The sequence below is a fragment of the Falco punctatus genome, assembly GCF_963210335.1.
Source record: "Falco punctatus genome assembly, chromosome: 6".
Classification (NCBI taxonomy): Eukaryota; Metazoa; Chordata; class Aves; order Falconiformes; family Falconidae; genus Falco; species Falco punctatus.
Window position 1 is genome coordinate 72,761,399 of NC_137585.1, and position 20,619 is coordinate 72,782,017.

The 20,619-nt window shown below is 41.4% G+C and overlaps 1 protein-coding gene and 1 long non-coding RNA gene across 17 annotated transcripts in view; one reads left to right on the forward strand and one right to left on the reverse strand.

Moving 5' to 3' along the window:
* Positions 1-20,619, reverse strand: part of LOC308065847 — a 30,759-nt gene that overhangs the window by 9,986 nt on the left and 154 nt on the right. Inside the window, exons 2-3 of one of the 4 annotated variants that reach the window (XR_013928940.1) lie at positions 12,627-12,772; positions 1,685-3,832 (exon numbers count right to left, since the gene is read on the reverse strand). This is a non-coding gene — a long non-coding RNA (uncharacterized lncRNA). Of the gene's footprint in view, positions 1-1,684; positions 18,730-20,619 lie in introns of all 4 variants that reach the window. The other 3 variants (XR_013928941.1, XR_013928939.1, XR_013928942.1) reach the window with 3 other exon arrangements.
* The window catches only part of CACNA2D1 (calcium voltage-gated channel auxiliary subunit alpha2delta 1), a 434,287-nt gene continuing 432,395 nt past the window's right edge, over positions 18,728-20,619 (forward strand). For all 13 annotated transcript variants that reach the window (XM_080392375.1, XM_080392376.1, XM_080392369.1 and 10 more), the window contains exon 1: positions 18,728-20,206. In XM_080392375.1, coding sequence (XP_080248501.1) covers positions 20,112-20,206 — 95 coding nt within the window. In that variant the 5' untranslated portion in view covers positions 18,728-20,111. The remainder of the gene's footprint in view (positions 20,207-20,619) is intronic.

Consider the following 20,619-nt stretch of genomic DNA (forward strand, 5'->3'; position numbering starts at 1 on the left):
ACAAGTGCAGTGCTTCGGGATGCTGGGCACATTGAATTGGGGCAATTCAGGAGCTGAGCAACGCATTGCTCAAGTATAGGATGAAATTACAGTGAAAGGATCCTGAAGCGTTAAAATATATCAAATGCTTTGGATAGTAACCCTCTCGAGTTTTAATTTGGCACAGGGTCAACTATGACTGCCAGCTCTGAGAGGGAGGAGGGGAAAGGATTGATACCAGTAGGAAGGGTGCTGCTTAGAATTGTTTCTTTGGAGACAGAAATAGCATGAAGCTGATGGAAGCAGCTCCAGGGAGAAATAACATTCCCTAGTGAAATCCAACAGAAATAGTCTGTACAGTACTTCCACCATGTCACAGAGTGAATGGTGACAGTGCACAGAGGGTATTTCTATGCAGAAAATTACTGAGTAGCAGTAGGAGCAGGAGACACGTTACAAGATCAACATGACAAAGTGAGCAATTAGGCTTTCCCGAAACAGGACAGAATTTTTCTGCACCCTGTCATCAGCTCTAGGGCTAAGGGTGATGCGTGTGACCTTACACAGGCTGATCACAACAGGCCATGCTGGGTCAGGACCTATTGAGTTGCTTCCTTCAGTGCAGGTGGTGGAGTTCATTCCAAATGTAGCTACTCAGAAGCATTAAACAAAACATAGTATGCATTAAAATGACATTATTAAGGTTACAAAGGTTACAGAGTCAAGCACTCAAAAGCCACCTCTGCAACCTTAATTCAGTCCCCATTGTGTGTTTTCTCCATCTTCCCACGGCTCTCTCATACTTCTCCGCCATACGTATGCCTTATAGTAAATTTTGTTCATATCAGCACAACAGTGAGATGAGCTTGTAAGCAATATTACACATACAGTATAGAAGAACTCATATAGGAACTACCTGACCAATTATTTTATCTTCATGGTTTAATGCGTGATCCCAGGATATATTTACTGGATAATATGTAAACTGCTTGGACTTAATCCCTGCCTTTTTGGTTCAGACTAATGTAATATTACTTCAGATGTCTCAGTGAGGCACCCATTTTAGGAGGATACGCTCTTTCTGGCAATAGTGAGATTAACTTTTGCTAGCTGGAGATAGAAGTAGTAACTTGCCATTTGCCTCTGAACCCAGAGAGTCTCTTTTGTAAGGAGATGAATAAATGGGTAGGGGAAAAAACTGCCTAAACTCAAATTAAAATCATCTGAAATCCACTGAGAAGCTAAGTCTTTCTACTAGCAAGACTCAACTAAAATGAGCACAGGTATCCTTCCTTTCCCTGGGGAAAATTTTATTCCCAAAATAAAAATTTATTTTTGCCATGACTAGTACCAATATAAAAGTTGCCATATATTTGCTGCCATCAGGAAACTCTACTAAAAGCCAGCAAACAAGCTAGAAATTACCCTAGTGATAACTTAGCCACATCCTCTGGGAAAGCCACTGCCACCAGTTCAGGCTTTCTCAAATCACAGCATTAACAAATTTCTATCATTAAACATTTCCTAACACTAACAGTGTTTGAACAGGAAACCTGTTAGCAAAAGCTACATGTACTGATGAACACAGCAATGAAAATTAACTAAATCAGCATCGTTTCAGCATTTGACTGGGGGTTGCATTGCTCTGGGCTTCACATCTGGGGTTTTATACCAGTTGCATTTCTCTGAACTTCTTGGGACATACCTCTTATCTGCAAAAAAGTTTCCCAGGGTTGAGCTGTGGCCAGCTGGACACTGTTGAACTCTGACGTCAGGCCACGTTTTGTGTTTGGGAGTAAGTTTAGTCACTCTGGTAACTGAAACAGCCTTAAGTTATGCTTATCCCATGAATCCCCAGAAACGCTGCCTGAGAAGAACCTACAAGCAGAAATATTTCATAGCAATAATTTTGTAACAAAACAAAAACCAAAACCACAGCAAGACCCAAAAGCCAAGAGAGGGGTGTGTTAATGGTTATATATCAAAGCTTCTTTGTCAACAGATTTTTCCCAGTATCTACTTAAACCATTTTTTCTTCTGATTTGTACCACGCTGGAAGAACAGAGCTTAGAAACGTAGACCTGAGGACCTTAGCCTTTATTCAAAGGAGCTTTTGACTTCCTTCAGTGTAACTAAAGGCTCCAGGAATTAGGCACCTTTTTTTAGGACCATGAAAACAGACAATTAACATTATTCACCTCAAGAAGTTCAAGGGCAAATGCAAGGCCCTGCACCTGGGTCGGGGCAATTCCCAACAGCAATACAGACTGGAGGAGAAGTGGATTGAGAGCAGCCCTACAGAGAAGGACTTGGGGATACTGTGGATGAAAAATCGGACATGAGCCAGCAATATGCACCAGCAGGCCAGAAAGCCAACTATATCCTGGGCTGCATCACAAGAAGTGTGACCAGCAGGTTGAAAGATGTGATTTTTCCCCTGCTACTCTGCTCTCATGAGACCCCATCTGGAGTACTGCGTCCAGCTCTGGGGTCCTTAGTACAAGAAGGATGTGGATGTGTTGGAGCGAGTCCAAAGGAGGGCCATGAAAATGATCAGAGGGCTGGGAACACCTCTGCCGTGAAGACAGGCTGACAGAGTTGGGGATGTTCAGCCTGGAGAAAAGGCAGCTCCAGGGAGACCTTATTGCTGCCTTTCAATGTATAAAGGGGGTTTATAAGAAAGATGGAGAAACACTTTTTACCAGGGCCTGTAGTGACAATTTTAAACTGGAAGAGGGTAGTTTTAGATTGGACATAAGGAAGAAATTCTGTACTAGAAGGATGGTGAGAAACTTTACCAGGTTTCCCAGAGCGGCTGTGGCTGCCCCATCCCTGGAAGTGTTCCAGGCCAGGCTGGACGGGGCTTGGAGCAACCTGGTCTAGTGGAAGGTGCCCCTGTCCCTGGCAGAGGGGTTGAACTAAATGATCTTTAAATGTTCCTTCCAACCCAAACTATTCTACGATTATTAACAACAAATAAATAAATTTCAACACATAAAAATTTTACCTCTGTAGACAAAGCTCTCTGTGGTGTACTTAATGAATTTTTCCTTTCAGCTATCAACCATTGTCTATTCTACTGTACTTAGAAACATCTGTTATTTATTCTTTTTTTTATTGTAATTCATAGGCTAGAATATATTGGCTTTACATGGTGACTGTTAGGGTGGATGTTGCACAAATAAACAAATTCAAAAAAGCCTGCTTTACCAAAAAAAAAAATAATAAAAAAAATTGTATCTAAATAGAAGAAACAGGCAACAGTTCCAACACATTTTTAATGGAACAGATAGAATTTTATAACTACAGCTTTTTCACAGTGTCCCTGTGAAATCATATGATAGAATATTTGCTATCATAGCACTGTATTATCCTACAATTGAAAGGCATCACAATAAAACTTCAAGTACAATAAAAAAACAAAATTGCAAATACAATAGATTTTTTTCTATTGTAAAGTTAACATATAACAGCATATAAAATAAGCTCCAAAACTGATGAATGTTGTATAGGATTTTCACAAAATAAAATGCCTTTTGCTTGTGAGACAATGCACATCCATGGCTATCTGTCTCCAAATTTTACCCCATATTATTCTTTACTTTTCCATTGGGTAAGTGATTTGAGCTGTCAAAAGAAAAAAAAAAATTCCAATGTAGAAAAAAAGAAGAGTTAGAAAGTAGAAAAAAAGTGAAAGCAATGAGGAAAAGCAAAGTATTAGCCATCCCCCTGCCTTTGTGGCACTGCAGCTGTGTAAATTACAGATTCTATTTCAGCCCTTCGTCTCCTTTCTTCCTTTGGCCTTGAGTTTGCAAAGAAACACGCTCATCTTTCCCAATTTTCTCCTTGGTTCCTGCAAAATGAGCAAATGATTAATAAAGCCACATGCTGGACAATGGGACGTGCAAGGCAGGAGCAGAGGAGAGCTCATGCACAGTGCAGCACGTGGAGTCCTCTCCTGTCCATCCCAGGGTGGGCTTCCCCACCAACTGCCTCCAACCCCAGCAGACACTGCAGTGAGGCCAATGCACAGAAGTCACCCTATTTCTTTCTGTCGGTAACCTGCCCTGAATACTTCCTATCATAAAAAAAACCCTGCAGCCTGAACAATAAAAACCTCTTACTGGGGTGAAACCCAACCCATAGTAAGAGCTTTTTGACATTTTAATGGTAATTTAAGGTACTGCATGTTGTTTTGGGTTGTTTCTGGTTTTTTTTTTTTGTTGGTTGGTTTTCTTTTATCTTTTTTCTCTGCTTATTTATTCCTCCTTTGGCTTCAGGATCTTTAGTTTATTGGGTTTGTTCCTCTGCCTACAGAAGGCTAGAGGTAGCCTCATTTCTAATTCTGCCATACATCACAAGGAAGATCATTTCAGGGAAAGAGCTGAGTGAATAATGCGAGATTCTCTGACTGACAGAGAAACAATTAGACGAGGTCAAACTGAAAAATGCCCAAGCTGCGGGGTAAAATTAAGATTTTTTTTAATTCTTCCATTTAAATAAAAATATTTTAGTTAATTTTGTAGTTACATAAGTCTCGTGTTAAATCATTCGAATTTTATTTCAGCTGTTGTAAAAATAGAGCACAGAGCGGAGCATTAAATGTTACACATATTCTGAAATATACTCCTCCATTTTTTTTCAGCAAAAATTCCAAAACACTTAGCAAATTCAATCCAATTGTGATACTGCTTCAGTATTGCATTTGCATTTCTCATCAGTGTTAACATTTTAGATGTAAAATCAAACCACTGTTGAGCTGGCTTTAGCTTACTGCTTTATTTGCGTGGGACATTTTTAAGGATTGGGATTTAATACTTACCTGGAACAAAACCACATATGAAAATTCTGTCTGAAGGGAAATGTCTGAGTCCCCATAGCTCTCCTGAGAGGACACCTTGCTCTGACAGAGGCTGTTACTAACAGTTTATAACTCCTGATGTTTTAGTGTAAGCGTGCAATTCCTCTCTGACCATTTAATCCCTCTGAAGCAAAGCTAACTGGTCATCCTTCTCTAGGCTTGCATAAATTCACACATCAGTTTTAAAATGAGATGAAGATTGCATCTGATATTACTGAATGTCACATTCTGACATCAGTCTGAAAGAATGTCAGTTTATAGCTGAATCTTAGCAACCTTTGCTTACATAGCCCAGGAGCTGACTTAGCATTCAAGTGTACCAAACAACTGTCTTGCCCCAAAATAGTATCAATGGTAATTTATCTATTTGAAAGTCAAATTGTTTAAATAGTTTGCTAGAAAACAATCAGGATATAAGGGCTGAACAACTTATGTCAGAGAGCATTTTGTTCTGCCAAGAATCAGTGAAAAAGAAAAAAAAAAAAAAGAAGAAGCACCTGTATTTCTTTGACTTTTCTCCACTCCTGAGAAATTTATCTTTTTGAGAAGGTGGTGGACAAAAGTTTATCTACCTGTCTTTAAGCAAGCATCAGAAAATATGGAGTGGAAATGAGGGTTGGGTTCCTCTGTGTTTGATCTAAGGGGGACAGAGGACTTCTGAGGTTTGTTGGCTGCATGTGGGCTGACATACTTAACGCCAAGATTACTAATGAAAATATTACATGGAATAAGTCTTTAATATTTAAGGTAATTGTTCAACCAACATTTTACCTCAACATTTCACTCTTTCTCTTTCAAATCTATTCTTTACCTGTTTTAAAATTCTATTTTAAAATAGCCATAGCTAATTCACCTTTTCCCTTAACCCCATTGTATAATGCCTCCACTCCTCTCTTTTATGAAAGTAGTGAAACTTCTGGTTCTTCTTTTAATTTCAGTTTGATTTTTGACAATTCTTGTTTTATTCTACAACTTTTTGACCTCAGGAACATGGTGTTTTCTGAGCATGTTTTGCTAACTCCTAGCATCCTCCTTTCATACAGCAGAATCGGCAGAAATTAATTCTATTATCTCCAGCTGGCAGGAAGCTCTAAGCCACAGGATGACCTGGTCTTGGTTATTTGCATCTTCATTTGCTCAGCTAGATACAAACTGAAGCAAACTTCAGTGCTTGAGGAGGTGGACCATTGGACACAGTGTACATAAAGCTGCAATTATTTCTGGATATGTTCCCCTCTCTATGTTGTAATTTCCACAGAATCTTTAGTAAATTTAAGGGCTTCATTACCCAATAACCAGGACTTTCCATGCAAGGTACAATTCAAAGATAACTAAAGACCAGTTAAATGTGTGAAATGAAGGCCAAGGGCAGCAACTTCATTTCTCAGACATAGCAATATGCTTACTAGAAGTATCAGGGAAAGATACAGCCTCCTATGTCCTCCCACAAATTCTTAGTCTCATTTCTCCTCCCTGAACTTCTGCAAAGTCCACTTTCTTCCCATTAGCCCTGTCTTCCAAACTTGACCTCTCTTGAGTTATACCACTCTCCCTGCCACATCAAAACTACACTGCTACTTTCCATTTATTTTTCCTTATTTAAACTCTCATAAGCTCTTTCATCTGCTAAGAAGCCACTTTGCTTCCACATCAAAATTTCATGTTGCCTGAAGGACTGAAAAGCCTCAGGCTGGGCCACTCTCCTGACCCCACACTAAGGTGTGCTTGGCTTTCTAGTGCAAAGTTATATGGATAAAACAACACATGAAAAAGAAAAGAAGAAAGTATATATACTAAGAACAAGTATTCTTCACATCATTAAATGTTTCACTGAAATATCAGTCACATACCATGATGAGAAACAAAATAGATGAGTTTGTACAAGAAGTAACAGACTCAGCCTCTCTCCTGCACATAGGCAGTTGCACCTGTTGCAAAAGGCATTAGTAAAAGAGTGTCTCCATAAACAGTGACTCTGCAACAAATCCTGAAAGGGGGCTGAAAAGAGGATTGCACTGGCATAGGATCCCAGTGAAGTGACAACGTATCCCACTGGTAAAAAGAGGGCAATTGTGCTCCCCTAAAAGTTGGATAAAGCAAATTCTTTATAGCCAGTTTTCAGACAGCAGGCTCTATGTATGAAATGATGAACTAGCATTTGTGTTTTCAATATATTAAACATTTTGCTATCACCAATTTACTGCTGCTGGTTGCTTCCACAGTTTTTTGGCTAATATGTGCCAGTTTTCACTGCGAAGTTATAGCAGTGTGCCTTACCCATCTTCTAGTACCCTGCTACTCAATCCTAATACCATTTTCTGGCTAATGTTGATGTGTGAGCTGAAATGATCTATAACAAAGAGACATTAACCTGTAAAGCTGCTGTACTGGAAGTAGCCTTTGGTCAAATAAACGTACAATCACAGTACTTTCTCTTTGACACACAAACTCTCTACAACTTGCTTCCAATTTTATTTCTGTTAAGCATCTTTCACCAAATGAAATAATATTAGAAAACTACATGAAACATGAAATGGATAGATAATATTATAGTAACACAGGGTATTACAATAATGGGCTTGAATTTTTCACAGTTCCCATTATAACCTTGCTATTTAGGGGTCACAGCTGAGCCACTGTAGATTGTATTGGAATTAAACTGTAATTCAGAAATTTCTGGGTTACCATGAGTTTTGCAAAGCAATTTTGAAGTACTAGGGGAAGAAAATTGGGGTTTTGTTTGGGTTGGGGTGATTTTTTTTTTCCTGGTTGTATATATTCTATTCATTTTGATTGCTTTAAAAAAGAAACAAACCAACCAGATTTTTAAAAAATACAGAATGTTCTTAGTGAAGACTTCTGGATTTCTGGGTATTTTGTGAGTATTCTGTTTGAAACATAGGAGATTTTTCCAGTTTGAGAGAAAAATAGCTACCAAGCAGATGCACTAGCTATTTCAAAATACTCCCTCCCGCTACACCAACAGAAAACTACTGTTGATTGCCACTGCTTAATATTGTCTCCCACACATTTAGAAAGGCATGATTTCTAGAGTGAAATACCCAGGACAGTTCACTGAAATGAAGCTTGGCATCCAGATTGCTAGCCTGGCTGTAATCACCCTTTGAGTTATAGAGCTTGTAAATCACATATCAAAACATGGGAACACATCAATTAATGTTCTACTGGAAACAAATCAAGGACAAGCCTACAGTGTGACATTCTGCCAGTTTTACTTTGAATAGACGTGGGGAAAAAGCTGAAATGTTTGGTCACAGCCTTTGTTTACCCAATCTGTCTTATATACTATTGCATAATGCTATCACAATATTAATATGCAAATCATCACTCAAAGAAAAGCCATGCTTTCCCCATTGATTTTCAGCTGAGCTTCGGTTACAAAGAAAAATACTTAGCACTTATATTTCTTTTTCATCTTCAAAACTCTTTTAGTACATTTTAATTAATCCTTTTCCTTTCATTTTTCTGACCCTGCATTAGGTTATCTGCCTCCTTTACTCGGGTACTCTCAAGGTTATGTCCTCCTCTCAATGTTTTCCCAAGACTTTTCATGTTTTCAGAAATGATCTCCCTCTCATCTCTTTTTACGCCTAGAATGCAGACCGCAGGAGACTGGCCAGAAGAAAAGGCTAGACAAGGGCAGAAGAAGTTTCCAAGGTCAAAAAGAAACAAAGGAACTCTGTTTCCAGGGAATAATGAACAGTGGCCCCATCTACTGCTGCTGCTGCTTTTTCTTAGCAGGTGCCTTAGCCTGGTCTCAGGCAATCCCTGGGGAGTTGGTAAGGTGACTTTTCCACAGGACGTCATGCAAGATGTGGTGCAGCTCAAGGGCTGTGCACGTGGGCATCCAGTTCAAGGTGGCAGATAAGAAAATAGCAGTAGCCTCTTATGGAGAGGAACTTTTTCTCCTCAAAGAGGATTTCTGCTGCAAAGTGTCGCGTGGGAGGCAGAACATGCTTAGGTCCTACAGGAATTTCCCTGCTCACTGGGGAAACATTGATCTGTGTTATAAAAGGAAAACTCTCAGTCCAGATTTATCCTGCGAAACATTAAGAGCCCCCCTTTTTAAAAAAAGATTCTATTTCCATATGCTTAATTATTTTATTATATCCTGTATTATTATTACCTACTGTGTGCTTTAGCTAGATGTTTGGATGACAATTTTAAACATAAGCGGTTGAGGTGCTCTGTACCCTTCTGAAGGTTAGTCACAACATGGGCATCACTCCTAACCTACTAAAACTCTGAAACCAGCATTTCAGCAGTGCACAGGACAAATGCTTATTCATTTCCAAAGGCTCCCATTTCACTCCCAGAGCACAGATGGGCACATGGGGGACTTGACAATGGGCTTCCCTTGGTAATAAAAAGTGGAGAATTCCTGTGGTACTCCTGGAGTCAGTCATCTGCATTTCAAAGTGGGGGAAAGGCTTTCTGTACTCAAGGCAGAGAGAACTGGACTTTTAAAGACACGTTTTGTATCACAACTGTTGATGGAAATGCAGCTCAGATTGTTATAATTTTTATATGACATTTTAAGAGTTAGAGTATGGTAAGTGACCTTCACATTTACTTACAGGAAATAGTGCTAGTAGTTTCCCAGAGTGAAGGGTGTTTATCTTTTTAAGAAAATGTGAATTTTGGCAATAAACATATTTTCTCTGTTTCCTCTTTCAATTTTAATTACCTTTAAGAACAACTGTTATAAATGTAAAGAAATACTTGAAAAGTCCTTTGAAAAGGAAATATTTCTGTTACTTCAGCATAACATCTTGAAATATCAAAATAATTCTCACCTTTTTTTTTCCCCACAGTAGTTTCAAGCTGCAATAATTTATAATTTCTCAGTTATTGCTTTTATTTTTATTTTATTTTCTGATATGAGAGTAAATATTAAAGTCTCCATATCTCCACTTGGCAGGACATGCTACCTAGATGTTTTCAGAATACTTCTTAACCAATAGCAAGTGTTGTCTGAAGACAGAATTTAGAGATGACTCAAAGATAATAACAGGTACTGGGTGCGTTAGCTGATATGATACACTTTGCTCTTGTTCTGGTAAATGTGCTGGGCAGCAGATGTAAAAAGCTGTATTTCATTTGGAGGAGACACAGTCATGCATTTAATTTATAATTCACATAAAATATTAAGTCTATGATTAGGTTTTCATTCTTTCAAACAATAGGGACCTAAGTTTTTAAAACTTTTAGTTCTAAGCCAGTGCCTCTGGTAGTGTATTTAGCAAATCTGTGATGCTGGAGACAGACATAACTCCACATTTACTTGCACTGCACGTACTCTGACTTCACTGGACTTTCTAGATTGTACCAAAAAGTGCAAACTAGGATTAAACTGGAAAGGATTAAGTGAGAGCAGATTGTTAATTTAAATAATTGAATATTTAAGTAGCTTGGTTTCTGAAAACATCCATGATCCTCTCTGTTATTACTTTTTGTTTATCTTGCACTGCTTAGAGTTTGGAGATTTATAAACATATATTTGTATATAAATATATGTTTATATATACAAATACAGACACATATAAGTTTTGTCAGATTTCTTTGTCCTCCTTCTAGAAAAAATAAACAAACCAAAACCAAACCAACTACTCAGTTTACTTCCCTTCGCACCTTTAAAAATCTCATAGTTACTATGGAAACAGCTATTAAATTGGGAGTGGCAGTAATTAATAACATATGCAAGTGCAATATGAAGTCTAAAACATAACTAATCCCAGCATTTGGAGTGAATTCTACAGAGCTGCCCTATTTGCTTTGCATAGCACTGCAGACTGCGCAGAGCCATTTATTACAAGGGGGCTTAACGATACCACACTGATACATTATGGCTGAAATAGTTTGGACAACGGAAGGAGTATTGACCTATATGAACAAATGACATTATTGTCACATAGTTTAATAGAGCGTGATTCTGGAAAGAATTAGACCCATACAGATACTATGGGCAAACGCAAAATACTTTACACTTTTAGACAATGTAAAAATACTCACTTGCTGCAAAAATGATAGCAGAAGCTTGAAATGTAACTTTAAAATCCATTCCCTCATTTTAATTATAGAGACAGGGGCTGATCAGATGTGCAACTTTACCTACAGCTGCTTTTATCTTTTGACTTGTCACTTTAAAACCTGAACTGGAATTTTTTAAGAACTGCCAATTAAAGATTTTTAAGAAACCATGAAAGATGAGAGAACCTATCTGCCCTTAGGCTTGATTGGAGAAGGAATATTATAAATATTTATTTGTTATTTTATTATTTCTTAAGAGTACTTGCCATAAAGTCTACCATCTATCCCATTAGCCTCTCTCATTAGAAAATATGGGTGCACAAGAGATTCAAATTTACCTTAAGTAATTTTTGCAGTTGGTGTAAAATATGTAGCAGATGCTGTATGATCGGGCTGAGGTATATTGCATTATACAGGAGAGAGTTCTGCCTTCACCCTGAGCACAAGCAGTGGCTCTTGTGCTCCTAAACCACAAGCTATGTGGCCTCCATTAGCTGAGCTAATAATCTCTCGTTAGGGGCAAAACGTATTGGATGGGCCTGATCCCAGATAACGGGCCTGCCTGGCTTCTGATCCAGCACAGCGTGGCCACGGCAAAGTCACAGCATGCTGCAGTGTGCTCCCCAGGCATACTGACAGACTTGCTGAATGTGTGTCTTCTTTTTACCATTACGATTCCTAATCTGTGATCTTTTAATAATAAGTGGACATGTGTGCACCAGTATGTTTAGACCAAACCTCTGCCAGTGTTCTTCTTCCCCTTTTTCGTCTTTGTTACTCTTCCTGCTTACCTGCTTCTTTTCCTTTTCAGCACTGTTTCCTTCCCCTTACCATCTCATCTTCCTAATAAATTTTTCTCCTCCTCGTGTTCCTGTTTTCTCGTTTCACTCTACTTTTCTCCATCTCACTCGCTCCTTTTAAAAATTTTATCTTCCTTTTATGATACATAAATTTATTGTTCTGTCTTCATTTCCACATGCACAACCTTCCTTCCTCATTTGTACTTTCCTGTTCTTAACTCTTACTTTCCCTGTATTCTTTTTTTTTTTTTTTGGTTATCCTCTCCCTGCCCCGCATTCCTTCTAAGTTATTTTTGTATTCACTAATAGTTTGCAAAGCAGACGAAACGGGATACCGATACCATCTCAGCCACCTATTTTAGGATGGGATGTATCCTTCTGTGGAGGTGCTGGTCTGTGTTGATCTACTACAGATGGAGCTGGCATCACTAGTTTTTCCCAGCTGTCGAATTAAAAGCATCAGGAGGTTGATGATCCAACACTGAATGCAGAGGCCACTCTGTAAATGGTTCTTGGAGGCAATTCTCTGACAAATACCATGTCTCATTCATGCACGATCCCTTGTCCAAAGATACCAACACTCACACGCTTTCAGGCTGTCATTCTTAGCTGGAAACACAAGTCACTTACACAATAGTCATTTAATTAAGAGCACAGTACTTACTTGTTGTTACTTATTGGATAAGACAAAAGAAATCTTTTTATTCTTGAAGGTAGTCCGTGTGTATCTCACCAAGTACAGAATGGGAACAGTAATAACCATGTTCCCAAAAGATGGGAGTCAGATACAACTTTCCTACTAAGCTTTAGCTCATCCTGTTAAATTTCCAAAAGCAGTGTCTGTGGCTGGGCAGCATGATAGTACTCATTCTTTTTCAGAAATATTGCTAAATAAAATCTCAACAATAACTTCTGAATGCAGCTTTCATAATCACCTGGTTGATGAGGTTAAGCAGGTATGAGAAATTGAGGTGGCTTCACTGCATTTGGCTGACAGTGGTTTGCTGTGATTATTCGGTTTGCTATCCCAGGGAGCAGCTGTCCTTTCCTTCCAGTGGGACGATGTACTCTTTTTTTAGACCTATAAAGTTGCAAGATATCAGATTTCAGGAAAGCAGCATTCTTACATTTAGAAAAGCTTCTACTGGTGTAAGGATGAGTCTCACAGGGTGAAAATTTTGGGGGAAATTGCCTGATTTAGGAGGAAAAAAAAGAAATACATACATACTTTTGGTTTCAAGAAAGAACTGTATCTGCTTCAAGTCAATGGAAGGGATAGAATAAACTAAGCTAAAATAGATTAGGGGCTGGGTGGAAGATAGACAAGGTTGTACAAAAATATTGTGTCACTTAATCACATCCTTATATAAAACGTATATGTTACTTGTATAAGAGTGTTCTTAGAAGTTATATTTCTACACAAGCTCTGAACGTACCACAGTTTAACATTTATAATTGAAGGTTTTCTCCAGCAAGATTACTGACATTTATGGTTTTCTGTGACTAGTGTCACAACATCAATATGAGATTTACAACAAGCACTTCTACATTACACTGTGAAATACAACACAGTGACTCTTGAACTAAAAAGTTAATTTTCCTTCCAAACCCAGAAGCATAATAATAATACTGCAATGAACATAGAGACTTTCAGGACCAAAGAACTACCTCCACATAGTGCTACAATATCTTGCGTAGATGTATCAGGATCAGTGATACTTTAATACACTTTGCATTATGCTTCCTCCTTAAATGGGTGTTGTGGTTTAACCCCAGCTGGCAGCTAAACCCCACACAGCCCCTTGCTCACTCCCCCAGCCCCAGTGGGATGGGGGAGAGAATCAGAAGAGTATAAGTGAGAAAACTCAAGGGTTGAGATAAGGACAGTTTAACAGGTAAAGCAAAAGCTGTGTCTGCACGCAAAGCAAAACGTGGAATTCATTGACTGCTTCCCATGGGCAGGCAGTGCTCAGCCATCCCCAGGAGAGCCGGGCTCCGTCACGTGTAACGGGGACTTGGGAACACAAACACCATCACTCCAAACACCCCTCCCCTTGCTCCTCCTCCCCCACTTTATATAGTGACATAACACCATACGGTATGGACTATCCCGTGTGTCAGTCGGGGCCAGCTGTCCCGGCTGTGTCCCCCCCCAGCTCCCTGTGCCCCCCGGTCTGGTGGCTGGTGGGATGGGGTGAGATGCAGAAAAGCCCCTGATGCCGTGTGAGCTGCTCAGCGGTGACGAGAACATGAGAACACCCCTGTGTTATCCACAGTGTTTCCAGCACAAATTCAAACCACAACCCCATCCTAGCTACTACGAAGAAAATGAACTCTACCCTAGCGAAAACCAGCACAATGATTGAAGTTTTACCTGCCTGGCACTTTGTTTTAACATAGTGTTCTTTGGTATTCACAGAGAGAATATTTACTATGCTGAGCTCTAAGTTTCAGTATTAAACTCTCCTAAAATTATTGTTGGTTTAACAGCAGTGTCAAAAAATCCAACCAAACAAAAGAAACATTCAGTGTGAAAATGCATAATCTCTGCTCTCATGACTAGAATTAGGGCGAATGTTTTCCTCAAACCTGACAATAACAAGAAAAAGAAATTATATCAGATAGGGAAAGTTTTGGTACTAGATGCAGCATGCTTACTCAAATGTGAATAAAAACAAGGGTGAGAACAAAACAACGTTGACTATCTTGCTGCTGGATATAGCTCACAAAGTTTTTACAATATAAAATGATATGTAATTCAAATATGTAAAACAATTCAGCTCCCTTGCAGCAGGCTGGATCCTGCATTTCCATCTGCTGCAGCCTTCAATAAGGTTTTTTCCCCTGAAATTAGAAATTGAGATCAGGCTGCCTGTGCTCTCTAGTCAGTCCTGCACAAGGAAACAGAATGAGAATTATTCAGTACGATTACCTGCTCCTGCCCTGTGTAACACACAGACATAAAGATACTAGATGTCAAGAACAAAATGGTATTTTGGTATCACCGTGGCATTGATTATCATAGAATTATAGAATTGTTTAGGTTGGAAAAGACCTTCAAGATCATCCAGTCCAACCATTAACCCAGAACTGTCAAGCCCACCACTAAGCCATGTCCCTAAACGCCACATCTACACATCTTTTCAATACCTCCAGGGATGGTGACTCCACCATGTCCCTGGGCAGCCTGTGCCAGTGCTTGACAACTTTTTCAGTGAAGATTTTCCTAATATGTAAACCTCCCCTGGTGCAACTTGAGGCTGTTTCCTCTCATCCAGTTGCCTGTTATCTGGGAGAAGAGACCCCCACCTCGCTACAACCTCCTTTCAGGTAGCTATAGGGAGCGATAAGGTCTTCCCTCAGCCTCCTTTTCTCCAGGCTGAACACCCCCCAGTTCCCCCCGCCGCTCCCCATCAGACTTGTGATCAAGACCCTTCCCCAGCTTCGTTGCTCTTCTTTGGACACGCATTAAGACCTTGTCATACTTTTTGCAGTATTTCAGCAAGCACATTTTGGCTGAACTGAATGACATCTGTGGTTCCATCTAGCAAAATACTTGTCATCCCAACCACAAGATGAAGTGTACCTAACACACTGCAGATTAGGACCAGCAAGAATAACAGCCACTACCTAATTATTGAATATAACCCCCCCCAAAATGACACTTAAGACACTTTGTCATTGCATGGTAACTATTCATAGAAGTGCTGCAATGACTGTGTATGTTAAGTCTTAAACTGCCACTGTTTTCCAAAAGTTTTATGACAATGCTGATTATTGAAGGAGGAGTTTATATACAAGTATAAAACCATAATGATAAAATTTGAATCTGGTTCTAACCCAATATATTTTTTAAGAAAATATTTTTGAGAGACAGAAGGCCCCATTCATTTGTCTCTTATGCTGGATTTGCAATAGGATAACTAATTTGTGAAAATGTAAATAATATATCCAGAACTTGAAATTAAAGAGAAAGGCTTGATCGTGGATTAATACTTGTTACTGATACACTGAACCGAGAAGAAGCCTTCGATGCAAAATAAATTTTGTATTTCTGCAATAGGATTTTTTATTTCTGATTTATGGACCACCACAGTCAATAGAATGCTTCCCAGTAATTTCAGCAGAACCATAGAATACAATAGAATCATAGAATCATTTTGGTTGAAAAAGACCTTTAAGATCATTGAGTCCAACCATAAGCGCAGTACTGTCAAGTCTACCAAGTAGGTGCAAAGTAAGCTTTCTGTAAGACCCCTCTCATTGTACCAGTCCCTATCATTCCTGTGCTCCTTCACAGAAAGGTCTTGGTCAGACATGACAGGACATAAATTTAGAATGAGGTGAAGTAAGAATGACAAAAGATTTACTTTCATGGTTTGTCATTCAAGTCTATATTTAAGTGCTTAAAAAAGAACACTTGTCAGCTGTAACAGATCTTTAGGAACCTTAACACAGATAAATTATAAGAATATCTCCAGTACAACATTGCTGTGAAGTACAAACCATGTGTTTAAAATATTGTTTGAAATGTGACTGCGTAGGGAAATAATATAATCATCAAAGGAGGAAAGGAATTGATCGCTTAGGAGGTTTTAATGGCTTTTTAAAATTTCATGATGAAACTACATTTGTGCTCTTTTTTTTTTTTTTCTGGTTTATGGGAGGATGAAGAAATAGCAGGAAAGTTAATTCTGCTAGTATTATGCTTTAAGTCAATCACACTTTCCCGTAAAAGCTAGTGGGAACTCATTTGAGTACAATTACTCATATCTATGGATGTTTGTAGGATGAGATCAACATTTCTAAACATTCTGCATCTCTATTAAATACCTGGCATATAAATGCATTTTTAAGTCATAAATAGTTAGGTGAAACAAAATAGTGAGTAATTAATAACTAACACATTACTTCTGGAGTAACCCCTGCATTCTTTTCTTCCCCGTGCTTCAAGGTGGCACTGGCTTCCTAAGTTTCAGACTAAAAAAAAGGCAAAAATTCAAATCCCAGCTTCAAGCCTCACTTAATTTTGAAGGAAAATTGTTATTTGAGACCAGCTTTTCTCAAAACTGGGCTCCAGTCCAAGTTTGCTTGTAAATCCTGTAAAGCTTGCAAGCTGAACTTGAGTCGTATATCACAGATCTGAATCTTCCCATGAATGCCACATCGGTAGCCCTTGCCAAGCTCCCTTTTCCAGCCCTGGCTGTTCCTCAGAACCTCAGCTGGCTTGTTTGGAGTTAACCTGTCTATTTCTCTTCCACGCAGGAGCCATATGTAGATAGCTTTTCGCCTTTCTTTCATCCTCGGGTTTCAGTGAGCTCCACAGGCATTCACTCGCATGTAAGTAGCGTTCACTGTAGGATTACCTTGCAGAGAGCCTTGTTACGCAGTTGTAAATAGCACAGTAGATTTGATGCTTCAAACATTGCTATATTAAAACATAGCGATGTTTTCTCTAGCATAATTTTCACATTTCAGCTATCATTACAGTGTACTAGTACTGGTGAAACAGTCACAATCCAGACCTTACCGTACTAGGTGGGGTGCCAACCCACCCATGCATTGCACCATTGCATTGCTAGCCATGTGTTATTGTTGTTGGAATTATTAGTAGAAATAGTTATTGCCCTAAGGAGCTCTATAAATGATGGATGCAGTGTCAGAAATGCAGGTTTACAGAAAATTGTACTAATGATGAAAAAAAAATTTCTGTGTAACCCTATACTTTTCTATTTATTATTTTACATTATCATTCTTTGATCTTTCTTAGTCCCTCCTAGATTATATTGAAAAGGCACATCTGAGGGAGAGTGGTCTTGCTATTCCCACCTACTGAAACCATTTCCCATGTGGGCTTGCACAGTCATTTGTACCCTCTCCTGCCCTAACCAATGTGTGCACCCTTTTCCATTTGCCCACTTCAGTGCGAGAGAACTCTTTCCCAGTTCAGTGCCCATGGCTTGGCGAGCAGTGTGTGGGCCTCTGGGGGAAGCACAGCTGGGAATTGAACATGAGCATTTTTCTGTTCAGCAGAGATGACATGGGCAAGTGCTGGATCCTTCAGGTAGGGAAGGAGCCAGGTCGGGCATTTCCATCCTTTATTCTGAAGGAGTGTTGTTCACTGCGAGGCTTTAGGTGTTCTGGTATACAACTAACAGAAGAACATCCAGTGTGTGGATCTCAGCAGAGTTTATGCATGAACTTGTGCCTACCTTCAGAGTACTATCAAGGAGCCGAACCAGTGTTTTTTTAGGAATATTCATGCTCATAACTGAACTGATGTCCTCTTGATACTGGATAAACTACCCTTAAACAGTGTGGGGCCCCAAGCGTGAGGTGAGGCCTTAAATGACACTCTAAGAAGTAAATTTGTCATGGCCTTGTGCAACTTGAAGTACCCCACATTTCAAGCCTCTTTCCTCTGTGCATTTCTCCAAACCTTTACTCCACTCCCCAATGTCTTCTCCACCCTGGATGTCATCTTGATACATGCTATTATGAAGCAGGACCGCTGTGTCACATGCCCACGACTCTGCAGTTACCCATCGCAGCAGAAGCCATCGGTGCCTCTGCACCCCTCTTAAGAAAGCAGGGATGCTCAGATGAGCTGTGTTGCCACTTGATGTGGCAAAACTGTAAAACCTATGGAGACCTACAAAAGCTGGGCTACAGATACCCTTCAGCCTGTTTTGAGTCTACAGGCTGTGGTATCATTTTAAAAATTGCTATTTCGGACTTGTATCCAAACCCTGAATCCTACGTACATACAGGTAGGTGGATAGGTGAAGACAACTGGGAGTTCTTCCCACCAGCTCTGAAGCGCCAGCTCCAATCCAGAAACAATGTAGATGACTGACTGCATGCTTTACAGATTGCAACTGAAATATCACGCTGGCTTCATGCCTGGGCAAATGTGAGCACTCAATTCTTCATTTGTGGATCTCAGCTTTGGTCCTTTTGCCACTTTTAAAATAGAGATGAACACTTCTCTGGTTTATAGAAACTGTTGTGAGTTAATACATTCAAGATGATGCCGCCCTTAAGTAGAAAGGAGATGAAAACAACATGAGTACTGGGTCTGCTCTTTCATTGTCACCTGTTGGACTAATTAAAGATATTAAAATATAATCATATAATTGTACTTAATTAAATACGTAAGAATATGTAAACGCATAACAAGAAAGAAAACCAAACAAAAATAACAACCCACAGATCGAATAGCAAATAAACATGGTCACTGAACTTTTAATTGCTTTAGTAAATAAGCTAAGAAATATATTCCTGGGTTACTTTCTCCATTCGTACCAAGCACGTATAGTTGCCACAGAGACTGGCACGTGTCAACGTGGGTAAAATAAAGGACAGGGAGAGGAGGGGATTTGTCCTCTGAATTTTCAAAGAGATCTGGAATTGCGCTCTAGGCTGGAGATGCGCCTGGGGCGGGGATGCAGCCCGAGGGCTCCCCGCCGTGCCCCCGCATCCCTCCAGTGCTGGGGGACCGGCGGGGACGGGACCCTGCGCAAGGCGGGGGCGGCCGGGCCGGCTCCGCTCGGCGCCCCTCGGCGGGGCAGCCCTCCGCGCCCAGCCGCGCCGCCACGGCCACCGGCCGGCACAGCGGCGTTCATCCGTGTGGAGTGTTATATATACACACGGTCAACAATATATTTGAAAATGCAGCCCGGACTGGTGGCACACGGGCTGTGTGAGGCTGCCGCTTAAAGGAGGGGAGGGGGGATTAAAATAAGGCACGAAGCTGTTTTAAAAATAGCGTGCGGGCGGCGGGGAGGTGCGGCACGCGGCGCCGGGGGCGGCCGGCCCGGCCCGGCCCGGGAGTTCCTCGCTGCCTTGTAAGGAGCGCGGCCGCGCAGGGCTCGCGCCCGCCCCCGCCCCGGCTTCCCCCCGCCGCCGGAGGGAAGGCAGGAGCCGGGAGCGAGCTGCCCGTCGCCAACTCTCTCTCCCCTTCTTTCCTCCTCTCCCTTCAGCAGCTCCCACCCCGCCTGCCTCTCTCCTCCTCCTCAGTCTGCTCTGCAATCAGGGGAATAAATCGGGGAAGGAGACGCACAGACACAGACGGAGCGAGCGGGGATCTGTTACAAAAGTAGCCCTGATGGCGGCGGATCAGATGAAGCCGGAGCTGCTGCTGGAGTAGCGGAGAGTAGAGTATCTCCGTTTCTCCTCTTCCCCCCTCTCCACCCACAGATCTCCATCGTTTCTCCTCCTCCTTCCCACCCTCGGCCGCGCTCCCGCTTCGCCTCACATCCCTGGGCTGCGCCTCCTGCGAGGGGGCGGGTGGGGGGGAGCGGAGGAGGCTTTAAAAAACAACGGCCTGCCCCCCCCACCGCCACACACACCGTAATTGAATTTATTATTACTGCCGTCTCGCCGACTTGGGGAAGGGGGATCGATCTTCGATCAGGAAGATGGCTGCTGGCTGGCTCCTAGTCTTTAGCCTGACACTTTTCCAGTCCCTGGTGATGAACCACTCCTCGGAGGGACCTTTCCCCTCGGCCACCACGTAAGTCCCCGCGGGGCCCGGGCCGGGGCGGGGGGCGCGGGGGCGGCCCTCTGTGCCGCGGGGGGCGCGGCGCCGGCCGGCGTACAACGGGGATTAAAGTAACTCCGGGCGGGAAGTGGCGGCGAGGGAACACTGCCGGATTTCGGCTGCTTTGCCTTGGGAAAGAGTCACGGCAGCGGAGGTCCCCGCCGGGGCGGTGGTGGCGGGGGGGAGCGCGCCCCGGTGACGGCCGGCGGCGGCAGTCGTGAGGGGAGGGCTTCGCCCCGCGCCCGCGCACCCCGGGGCTCCGCCGCTCCGGGAGCAAAGTTTCGAGTGACAGAGCCCGCCCCCTCCTCCCACAACGGGTATTTCAGCCTGGCTGGACTCTTAACGCCGTTCCCTCTCCCACACCCCCACACCCCCAAATTAAAACT